The sequence below is a fragment of the Periophthalmus magnuspinnatus genome, chromosome 19, assembly GCF_009829125.3.
Source record: "Periophthalmus magnuspinnatus isolate fPerMag1 chromosome 19, fPerMag1.2.pri, whole genome shotgun sequence".
Taxonomy (NCBI): Eukaryota; Metazoa; Chordata; class Actinopteri; order Gobiiformes; family Gobiidae; genus Periophthalmus; species Periophthalmus magnuspinnatus.
In genome coordinates, this window is record NC_047144.1 from 6,670,286 (window position 1) to 6,681,804 (window position 11,519).

The following is an 11,519-nucleotide window of genomic DNA, read 5'->3' on the forward strand; positions in this document are numbered from 1 at the left end:
GTTGTTGTGCGTTTGCCTGAGTACTGAAAAGCCAAAATAACTTTCTTTATCTTCATATGTTTTGACTGAATTTTGACATCCGTTACGCTGTAAGCAAGTATGAGATTTGTCAAACGCTTCCTTTATTCATTTTTGTTACATCACCCGCCCCTATGTCTGTCTGTGTGGTACATTTGTGCGTTTATGGTGAGTTTTATAATAGTCAGCACCGGTGGACATGATTACTCATTTTCACACGAGTTTAGTCATATCCAAAAATGACACAAAGGCAGTAGCCCCATCTAAAGCTCCAAGTTTCTGTGATTATACTCAAGAAAACAAAACAAGTACAGTCATCATTGTTTGTGATAAATAACTAACAAAATATTTGCTATGGTGTAAAAAGTCTGGAAAATGTAGAAAGGAATAATGGATATATGTTGATTTAAAGGTACAGTACACTTGTTAAAACCGTACTCTGGAACATTCTTCAAGGAAATAGATACGGTTTATGTCATAATGTAGACAATTATTGCAAAAGGAACATTATTTCTATGGAAACAAGGCCAGGTTTGTGGAGAAGCAAGTCCACTCAGAGTAAGGATGCATGTTTTACCGTGAAATAAACTTAAACTCTTTGATCATTTAGATATAAATTTTAGATTGTGGGTAAATTAAGTAAAGATGAATCAACACATTTATTTAAAGTCAATATCTTTAGTGGACTGTTTGTACATGACAGTTACATTAATCGAATGATGCTTGATTTAAACATCTAAGCACTGACACAACAACTGCTCTGTACATATTTGTGTTCTGATTTTGTCATATTCATATCCATAATTAGGAGTGTGAAAAAATCTAGTCTCGCTGTTGTTAACACTGAGAACAGACACTAGGGGAAGGCTTTGTCCTAATGAACACAGCTACATAAAAGTCTGTTTGCGTCTCTCTTGTATTTAATCTTCAAACGTCTATGATTCCCTGACAAGACAATATGAATTATGTATATCACAATAGATCATTATCTCCCACTCATCAAAATGTGTTGTCAATGCCGCGCCGCTCCACATTTTTCACACTGGCTAATCCCATTGTAGCCGTAAAGCTGCTTTGATGCTAACAGATACTTACATGTGTGCCAAGTCAGGGAAAAGACTGCGGGCGGTGTCATTTTGGGGCCAAAGCTGCGGCGGATGACATAGCAACTTATAATGAGTGTTTGTGGCCCCTGGGCTGCTGCGTGAGTGCGGACGAGGCCTATGTACACTGTAAGAGCCGACAAGTGAAGACAACTCACATTTATTAGTAAACAGGATTGATACAAATTGTTGCTAAAAAGTTGAGACTTAGGACAAGAAGCACTGGAATGTAACTGCTTTGAACAGAGTCTTAAAATAATTGAACATAATTGACTGATGTCCATAAAGGTTGTGTGGATCCAATACATATATTTTATTATTAGTCTATAAATGAAGATATGTTTTCCCACCTAATTCCTATTTTCCTTTTTTTACACAAATAAATGCAACTCAAGTTGATTTTGCTCAATTTATTTGGAAAATCTATTATTAGAATTTACTTTGTGGAGTAATTTTATTGACACAAATAGTTTCAAGTACTTGTCTTTACATGCTAAGAATCTAAGTACAAAACTTACAAAACATTTTACTTGTCGGCAACATAGATTGTCTGTGTGTTTATTGTTTAACTAAGAACTGCTGCTTTGTAAACTGTAGCAAAATCATTTCATTATTTTTTTCGCGAAGAATACTGTTCTTTACTAAACCTTCCTTTTTCTATGAATAGCACTAGTTTAACACAGAAACTGGCCTGGTGTACGTGCAGGTGAAACTTCAGAGAGAAGAGCAGACCGACCATGTAGGAGGTACATTATAAAGCACTGCCTCCGACTGAACGGGCCCTTATAACTGTGGCCCTATGGGCCGCGCTCTCAATTTAGGACGTCTGGTGTGAAGAGAGCAGACCAGCCACAATGAGGTGAGTGAGAAGTGTATCATAACTATTGGGTTTTAGGATCACAACTGGAATGTCCATATTACATTTAACAATACTCAAGAAGAATGTTTGTAAACTGACTGACATTTTGATACAGTTAAAGGTGCACTACGTAACGTTTCAGATGAGGGTATGCCACCTCCTTGTCTCCATGGAAATGTTATTGCTTTACCTAAAATTATTTTATTTTATTTTATTTCACCTTTATTTAACCAGGAAAGTCCCACTGAAATTAAAAGCCTCTTTTTCAAGAGAGTCCTGGCCAAGCGGCAGCAGAAACACAGCAATGTCTCTGACCTATTTTGCCTTTATTTAATTTGAGTTTTGTTTTGTTTTTTCACTGTGATTGCGTCACCTCTCCACAGATCTTACCTGTAACTTGACCGTGTGGTGTCTCCTGCTTGTCACCATGGAAATAAATATGTTTAAATAGATACTGTGGAAAATTCCAACGAAATAACATCTCCATGGAGAGGAGCAGATACTGTATTTCATCATAAAATAGTTTTGTTCTGTAAAATGTGTGCCATATTGCCTCAGTGACACAAAATGTACCAATAATTATGTATTTGATTTTAATATTTAAACAGCTAGTCGTGTTTTAGCTGATCTAAGACTCTGTAGTTCACAAAGAATGCCCTGATCATAATGAATCCAATGTAGGACAAAGCCTGTGTTTGTGTGCATAATGAGGAACATGTTAGTAATGGAATGGCATGAATAAGAGATGATACACAGCTATTCCACCATTTAATGACAGCATATATATTTAATGTAACTCATGGGACATTTAAACACACACAAAACTTCATCTAGACTTACTTCAATTTCAGCAGTATTATTCCATATTCATATTCAAATCCATATTCATTTCTTTTCAATTTGTTGATTTATTTTCCGAATTTCTCAAGTGGGATTTTAAAGGAGGTGGCACGTCACTATAGAAATATAGAAAATTAAAAACATTCTTCTGGAGATAACAAGTTTTATGCCATAGTGCCATACATTTTATAGAAACAAGCTGCAGGCCACATGAGAGTCAGGTTTGTGGAGACGCAAGCCCGCTTACAGTAAGGACTAAGGTTTTTCAGTGCACTAAACACAACCTAAATAAAAAAAAAAACAATATGCTTTTACTTTAGTCTTTTTGTTGGCTAAAAAGTGACACATTGTTGCTTTCGCTACGTGTTTCAATTTTCAAAAAGCCTTCAGCCTTCTCTTTTGGAGTCCTCTTTTGAGAACCATTAGCCTGAACCATTTGGCTCTTGATCTTAATACTTCTTCAATGTAATAATTTGCTTTACACAATTACATAATCTCTTTTCATATTAATTTAAATCACTTTGTCATACATCAGGAGTCGACTGTGAAACCCCAAACCATGAAATTGCACCAGTCTCTGCTCCTGTCCCTCCTCTGCCTCTTCTCTATCTCCGAGTGCCGCGTGCTCAAGTTTGTGGTAGCAGTAAGTACAACCTCTTAATACGTACACTACTGGGTTACATCATGTGCACTGACAGTACTTGTGTTAAATACTACTTACGCTATCACAAGAGCCATATTACTGCCTGTCTTTGGCGATTACACTGTGTTTTTCAATGTACGTTATAATATCCAGCCTGTTATAAGGTGATAAAGTATTTTTATGTCACCAGTGTCGGGGATATCTCTCCTCCACACATTATGGCTTTATTTATAAACCTCTTTGCATATTTTGTCTTCCACACTGGAGTTCAGCGCTATCGTATACAGCTGACAATTGGAAGACAGTAAGATGGAAAGTGTTAACTAGACATATAATGATTTCTCAGCCATCTTATCAGCCACAGTCATAACAATATGCTACCACTTTGTAATAACTGCACCTTAATTAGACTTAATAACAACAAATAGTTTATTAAGGACGATTCAGGATTAGTAGTTACTGTATACCATATTTGTTATTATGTATTAAGGATTTGTTCAAGCATTATTAAGGCTATTAAAATGTACTTATTATTATAAAGTGTTAGCCAATATGTCACACATTTATTCCACAAACAGAGTCTAGTAATGTGCGTTTTATTACTACTACTACAACTACTACGACTACTCCTATTACTACGTCTACCACAGCTAGTACTACAGTTTCTTCCAATAGACTCTTTGAATGCCTCTTGTCATTCATCCATTCATGCAGCACATTTCTCAATAACAACTATTTACAAAGTTGCGTTATTTTTAGCTACTTGCTAATAGCCCAATGACAGTGAGTAAATATGTCTAAATGGCAATCTTGACTTTGCTGACTTGCGCTTGTGGTCTGTTTATGCACCCAACTGTGGCGTTTATAATCCTATTTAACCAGGTGATGCTGTGTAATAGTAATAAACATATGACATAATGTGAATGACGGCACTCCGCCTCACATCAACACAACTGTCCAAACCACAGTTTTCCATGTGTCTGTGTGGGTATAATGAGCCCACACTGAAATGGCTGACAAAGCACGGTGTCATCTGAAACCATTTGATGTGTTTCATGTGTTTTGAATGTCAAGGTATTTCGGCACGGGGATCGCTCACCCATAGAGTCCTATCCCAGAGACCCACATGGAGAGGACGTGTGGGCACAGGGCTTCGGACAGCTCACGGAGGTAATGTGAGGCCACTATTAAAGCAGCACTATGTTCCAACAGGTGGAAGTACATTCTTTGTATTTGAATGTTCATTTACACTGTAAAATGGACACACTATTATACATACATCTGTTATAGTACGAGGTTTTAACTGAAGCAACAGTTGAGCAGTTTTGGATTTTCTGAATTTAAAATAGACTTGTGTAGCACAGGTGAGAAGAAGCCTTTTCTTAATTTTAATTAAAACTACCCCACTGTGGCCTTATCCAGCTCTCGGGCAATTAACCGCTTTACACTGAAGAAACACATTATTTTTGGCACTAGGAGGCCCCGTCCAGGAGCCCGAGTCTGTTATTTTATGTAAATATGATACAACTGACCTTAAACTCTCCAAATCCTATTGACAAGGTGAAATGTAACAAAGATAAAATGTATCAACAGAAGTACTTTTCATTTCAGCTGGGCATGAAGCAGCAGTTTGAGCTTGGCAGGTTTTTGCGGAGAAGATACGGCAACTTTCTGAGCGATGACTATAACAACAAAGAGGTACAGTACATATGGAGTACTAGAAGTACTATGGACATTATTGGACTTCCGTTGGACTAAGGGAGGCCAATACTGACAAAAATTTATATGATTATTTTCTTTACTACCATGGCAACATAAACATTGATATGGCAGTTCATTAGAAATGTGCTTAAATATGTGATGTTAATCACCATTAATCAAAAGTCCAACATCTTACTTCATGTTTTCATATTTCATTCAAATTTTATTTTTGAATTTGCTCTTTTTGTAGCTTTTTGTTTTATTTTTTTCACATTACAAACTGTTCAAAATTATAATTTTACACATCTCCAAAACAACTACTGAGATCTTATCAATTCTTCACTCTCTCTTATCGATCACCCAGTGGTGGAAAAGATACTCAGTTTGGCCCCTAAGCAGAATACACATACAGAATCAAACAATGTACTCAACTAAAAATATTGAATTACTACTAGAAGTTGTTAAAGTACATGTATATCACACATATTTTCAGAACTACACTGGTTAAGTGAAGTAATCTGGATAAAGAATGGATGGATTTTTGGTCAATTATATCAATTTTATGATCCACTATAAAATGTACCTGTAATGTACAGATACCTAAATTGTACTTTTACTATTCCACCACTGCTCTCACCTCTACTCTGGACCTTCTAACAACATCCAACTCTGCATCCTTAAAACACTCATGTCCAGACTAACCCATCTGAGCCTGCTGTGTGTGTGAAGAGCTCCCTTCTCTCTCCAGGCTCATATGTGTCGTGTCTATGACTGTAACGCCTGTACACTGTATTAATGAACTGAGTCATGAAGCTGATATGGCCAAACTGGTCTGTGATGTTTGAACATGTGCAGTAATATGGCCCCTGGCTCTGGCTTCATGCATGTTACATCTACTACACCAGGGGCCATCCACTCCCATTAAGCCAAGATACAGCTTAATTCTTCTACTTGGTCTTCTCCATTTACCAGTGTGCTTTAATTACCATGCAGTGGGTTTAAAGTCATGCAATTATATGCAGCCTTCTGCTTTCATGGTTAAAGATTATGCATTGTGTCCCTCTTCATTTGTTCTCTGTTTTAATTGTGTAGTGTTGAATTGGCAGCATGGTACGGGTCTCAAAACATTTTCAGTACCTACGAAAATGCTCAATACACAAAACCAATTTCAATACCACAATGATATTATAGGCTAAAACCAAAATCTAAAATAACAACCACGACCCCCACTGCAAAATTAACTTGGCACCAATAATTCAAGTTGGTAAAATTGGTCACTTTAAATTATATTGAATAATGCATTCTCTTATTTGACCCAATTAAATCAAATCTAGTCAATTTTGGGATAATGTAGAGTCCATAAGCAACAAACAACTACAAGAACCAAGTGTGTTTTGTAGAATTATTCCTAAGGTAACACTTACACATGAAGTCATTTTCAACTCTTCCTTCAAAATAATGACTTTCAGTGACCCATCTCAATACCTTAAAAACATCTGTACTACTACTTAGGAAAAGCACCAGTGAATAAAAACACATCTCTTTGATCATTAGGTGACAAACACTATAGACTCAGTAGTTTACATAAGAATACACTGCAAAAAAGTCTTTCTTTTATTGTCCCATAAAAGGCAAACACTTCCTGGTCATCTCCTCCTACACAACTCTTTTCAGTACCTGTCAATGACAATTTATCAGAAAGGTCTCACTCAACTGTAGTACCTCCCCCCTCACGCGCTCTGGTCTATTTAAATCTGACAAAGCTAGGGGACTAAAAAAGACGCATTCTTCGCATCACAAGAACATCCAACCTTATCAGTGTGATTTAGCGTGTGCGCAGAGCTGACACCGCCCAACAGACAGAAATAAATGAAGCAAGTCTGAAGTGTCAGGAGCCATCACAACCTTCACAGACTGCACATCATGTTAAGGGAATACCTGCAGTAGACATGTTCATAGTAATAACTGCTCTGCTGCATCTATATTCAATGACCATATGAGCAAAGATATGCAAATGTACTGCTTCTGGCTCTCTTCTTACGAAAACAAACTCAATGTGCCACTAGAGAATAAGCAGGGTGCATTGTAAAGACATAAGTGTGTTATGTCATGACGTGTTTTTGCTGTGTACGAACGATCTGTAAATAAAAATAAGATGGAATGGGTTTATCTTAGAATCAAAACAACAAATACTTATGAATTACAACAACTAAAAATGTACACAGTGAAAGCAGGACTAATAATAATGATAATATAATTGAAGTAAATATAGAAATAATTGAATTAAATGGAAAAAAAACATATTTTATTTTTATGTAGGTTTATTTATGTTGTGTGGAGGAAGAGGCTGTACTGATCACAGTTGTATGTGCTGTGTGACTGAGTGATGAGAAGTGATTAGAGGGACCGATGGAACAGATTGTCAGCCTCGCTTCCGTCCGTCTACCCCAGGGCAGCTGCGGCTACACGAGTAGAGCGAGTGGGAATGAGTGAATGACTATTCTGATACGCTTGCTGAACTTTTAAAATGCAATATTAAAGCTTTAAGATTATTAAATGTTCCATACTGACTCAATTTCTTTTGCATTAATCAATTTCCAGATCTATGTAAGAAGCACTGATTATGAGCGCACTCTGATGAGCGCTCAGTCTTGTCTGGCTGGGTTGTTTCCTCCGATCAGACGCCCCCCTCCCATCACACCCCAGTTACTGTGGAGACCCATCCCAGTGCACACTGTCCCCCGCTCCCAGGACAAGGTCAGCATACAATACATGCACATTACCTTCAACGTGCATTTAAAACACAGTCCCCTTCAACATGAGAGAGCTATTAAAAATACCAGCTCTTATGTCAAATGAGCTCAACATAAATGCTATATTTAATTCTACACTTACAGCAGTTTAGAATAAGATGCTATGGGTCTGATGTGGGGCGCAGAGCCAGTGTGACACCCTTTTACAGACACTGACACATAAGTAGTAGTAAGTAAATGCGATTACTCAGGTTAAGTACATTTCTTAAACATTCACATTCTTATTAAACATATTTACTGTAGTATTGTCATGTGTTTTAGCTGCTGAGATCCCCTGGCAAAGACTGTCCACGTTTCCGCACTTTGATGACAGAAACTTTCGAGAGCGCGACTTACCAGAGGTTCCTCGGGGCTCACCAGGTACCACACTCCCATCATGCAACAGCTCCAAAAATACTCCTGTTTTAACACTGCACTTCTGCTGTGATGCCATGTCCTCTGCAACAATGTGTCACATGAACACTTTAGCCTGATTTCTAACAAACAATACAAGTGACCTAATGCTGAGAAACAGAAATATTCATTATATGGTTCATAGCTGATGGTGGCATTATCAGCACCTCCACTGGATGTGTTCGTTATGCTAGACACGGTGTCCTAGCATTTTTCTCAGGCACGGTAACTCCCGATGCTTTGCAAAAAAATATACTGTTCTGCTTCTCACACACACTAATTAACGGCCGGATAGAATAAGATTAAGAATTGCAATAGAAAAAAGGCTTTTAATTAAACTTGGTCCCATATGTGGCCTGTTATAGTGCGAAAGGTTGGAATTCCTGTGTTGAATTTTAACACCCTCTGCTGGCTACCTGATATTCCCTTGCAAGACCTGACATAGTGCCATTTTTCATTCAGTAGGGGCAGTGGAAAACCAGCCACTAATATATTCATCAAGGCTATGAAGTTGTGAAGTACATGACTGTTCAATTGCTGTTCTTACCTCGCAGTATTTTGTGGAAGGGCTGGCCAATCACACCGGGTATCCTGTGTCCAAACTGGTTGGCAAGAAAATATGGAGGGTATATGACACGCTGAACTGTCAGGTAACGTACATAAAGCACACTTATGTCTTACTGATACTATTTTTTACACTAGTGTTATTGAACATGTGTGATATATGTATTACGTATGTATTAAGGTTTGAATTTTGTCCCCAAGGGGTTATTGTAGTTGAGCCCTGTTATTTAATATTAGTAAGAATCAAATCATCATCATTATCATCATTATAAAGGGTGCACTATGTAACTTTTCTGTTGGAGAGTCTGACACTCACTTGCCTTACATTTATGAGTGCATTCACTGTATTCTTATCATCAGCGGGGCGGCCTCTGTGAGATCTGACCCGTAACGTGGCCTGATTGCATTACCTGCTTGTCCCCATTAAGAATAGATTTAATGTCAAACTGCGAAATATTCCAAGCAATGCATAAAAACATCTCCATGGAGACAAGAAAATGGTGCACCCTCCTCTTGAAAAGTTACACAGCGCTTCTCTAAGGACAAGATATCTGATCGTGACGGACAAAACCGACAACTTTTCTTTCTTTTCTTTTCACTGACAACAAACACATGCATCTGTACCGTACACACGTTACCCAAGAAGTCAACTGTAGCCTATATTATACAATAACAAATGGCCATCTGCTATACAAGAACTATAAATAGACACAAGAGTAATACAACCCCCTTTGTTGGCCTTCGTGCTGTCTGATGCAGTAATGTATTTCTTAATCCATTGCAGAGGATCCATAATTTGACTCTCCCTCGCTGGGTGACCCGGGATGTCCTGGACACCCTGAAAAAGATTGCCTCATTTGAGGTCATGTACAGCATTCTGAGTCACAAGAGGAAAGAGAAGGCTCGGCTGTCGGGAGGTGGGCCTGTATACTGCACATGACCAAGTTTCCCATGTTTGGACAGTGGTTTATTAGTGCACCATTAGCTGTGCAATTAAATGTGTGTTGTACTGTGCTTGTTTACCAGGAGTCTTGTTAAATGCCATCCTGAGAAATTTCTCCAAAGCTGTGGAGCAAGGAAGCACGCTCAAGTTCATTATGTACTCAGCTGTAAGTTTACTGTAGCGGTTGCAATTTGCACCCAGCTGTTTACTTATAGCATATGCAGCGATGTTACAGGGATACAAATTAAATCCTTGCAATTACCTTTACATACCCTGGTAATGTATGTTTTACTGTGATCGTTTCATTGCGTACTGTTAAAGTTTTTCCATAAACAACACTATCATCTGTCTATACTAAAGCAATAAGAGTAATATATCTTTTAGCATTGTAATTTGGTTGTGGTAGTTTGGAATATTCCACCGTATGGCATTAAACTTATATTTTTCAACAACGACAACGAGGAAAGTTTGATGCTCTACTGCTATACATTCCTGACGAAACAAGAATGAACATTTAGACAAGCTGTTGTGGACCCCCATCCGAAAGGTTACAATAAACCACCAGAAAATGCAAACTATAAGTGATTATTCAAAAATCCAAATTACCCTTGTAACTTTCTAAAAACGCAAATCTTCAACAGCATATTTGCCTCTATTTTTTTATATTACTGTCATTTTTTTTTATACTATTGTGACACCCAGTACGCATACATCTCCTAATCTAATATGTAATGTGTGTGAGTGCGTAGCTGCATGTGACTTGTGTGTTGTTTTTCCCCTTTGCCAGCATGACTCTACACTCATCACCCTCCAGGCGGCTCTGGACGTCTATAACGGCCTGCTGCCTCCTTACGCCGCCTGTCAACTCTTTGAATTCTACCAGGAGTACGATGGGTAATGACTGCTCTCCAGCTCTTTCCCTTTGAATCTAGGTCAGACAAGGCAAAAAAGGAGAACACATTTTAACACATCGCATTCAACACCTCTGCAGCACCAGTTGTCTTTTTTTTGTCTTTTCATTACATTGGCAGTGATCCAGAACCACGATGGCCAAATTAGCACACGATACAAAGCTATTTACCCAGCGCTTAGCATAAATGTGTGTCATCTCATTGTGTTGACCCGGCTAATAATAATTCCCCAGATCTTATTCGTTGGAGCTGTATTACCGCAATGACTCCACACGCCCGCCCTACCCTAATCCTGTCCCGGGCTGTAATGGACTTAACCCTTGCCCTTTGACGCTGTTTACTGATCTGGTACGGGATGTGTTAGTGGACAACTGGGAGGCAGAGTGCGGATTCGCAATCAGATGGTCAAGTACAGGTCTGTAGATGTTATTGTTTAATTCCAGGCTATCAACACAAGGGGTTATTCACAATATGGCAACCATTTAGATAAGCTGATGTTATCCTTGTGTCCCGCAGGTGTTGTTACGGCTCTCGCAGTGGCAGTAGGTATCCTGGCGGTGGCGCTCTTGTTCAGCATTGGGGTATTAATGCACAAAAGAAGAGCTCACTACTCCAGGGAGGTGTGATATGAGACTAGATCAAATGTGTATGTTATTTTCATTCGAATAATATTTCAAGTTGTTTTGTTTTGTTATAACGCAAATTGGTTGTTTCTGTTTATTCTAAATACA

At 38.3% G+C, this 11,519-nt stretch overlaps 1 protein-coding gene across 1 annotated transcript; it reads left to right on the forward strand.

Moving 5' to 3' along the window:
- The first annotated feature begins 1,915 nt into the window (after nucleotides 1–1,915).
- On the forward strand, nucleotides 1,916–11,462 carry LOC117387223 (testicular acid phosphatase homolog). Its single transcript, XM_033984672.2, has 12 exons — nucleotides 1,916–1,980; nucleotides 3,356–3,463; nucleotides 4,538–4,633; nucleotides 5,075–5,161; nucleotides 7,766–7,921; nucleotides 8,239–8,337; nucleotides 8,925–9,020; nucleotides 9,719–9,851; nucleotides 9,961–10,043; nucleotides 10,665–10,771; nucleotides 11,022–11,203; nucleotides 11,305–11,462. The coding sequence occupies exons 2-12, from the start codon at nucleotides 3,380–3,382 to the stop codon at nucleotides 11,412–11,414; spliced, it is 1,233 nt and encodes a 410-aa protein (XP_033840563.1). The 5' UTR covers nucleotides 1,916–1,980; nucleotides 3,356–3,379; the 3' UTR covers nucleotides 11,415–11,462.
- Nucleotides 11,463–11,519: the final 57 nt, after the last annotated feature.

Coding starts and splice junctions, on each gene's coding strand:
- LOC117387223 (XM_033984672.2), top strand. CDS start 3,380: ATGAAATTGCACCAGTCTCTGCTCCTGTCCCTCCTCTGCCTCTTCTCT. Junction 4,634..5,074: donor GCTTCGGACAGCTCACGGAG/GTAATGTGAGGC, acceptor TTTTCATTTCAG/CTGGGCATGAAGCAGCAGTT. Junction 10,044..10,664: donor AGTTCATTATGTACTCAGCT/GTAAGTTTACTG, acceptor CCCCTTTGCCAG/CATGACTCTACACTCATCAC.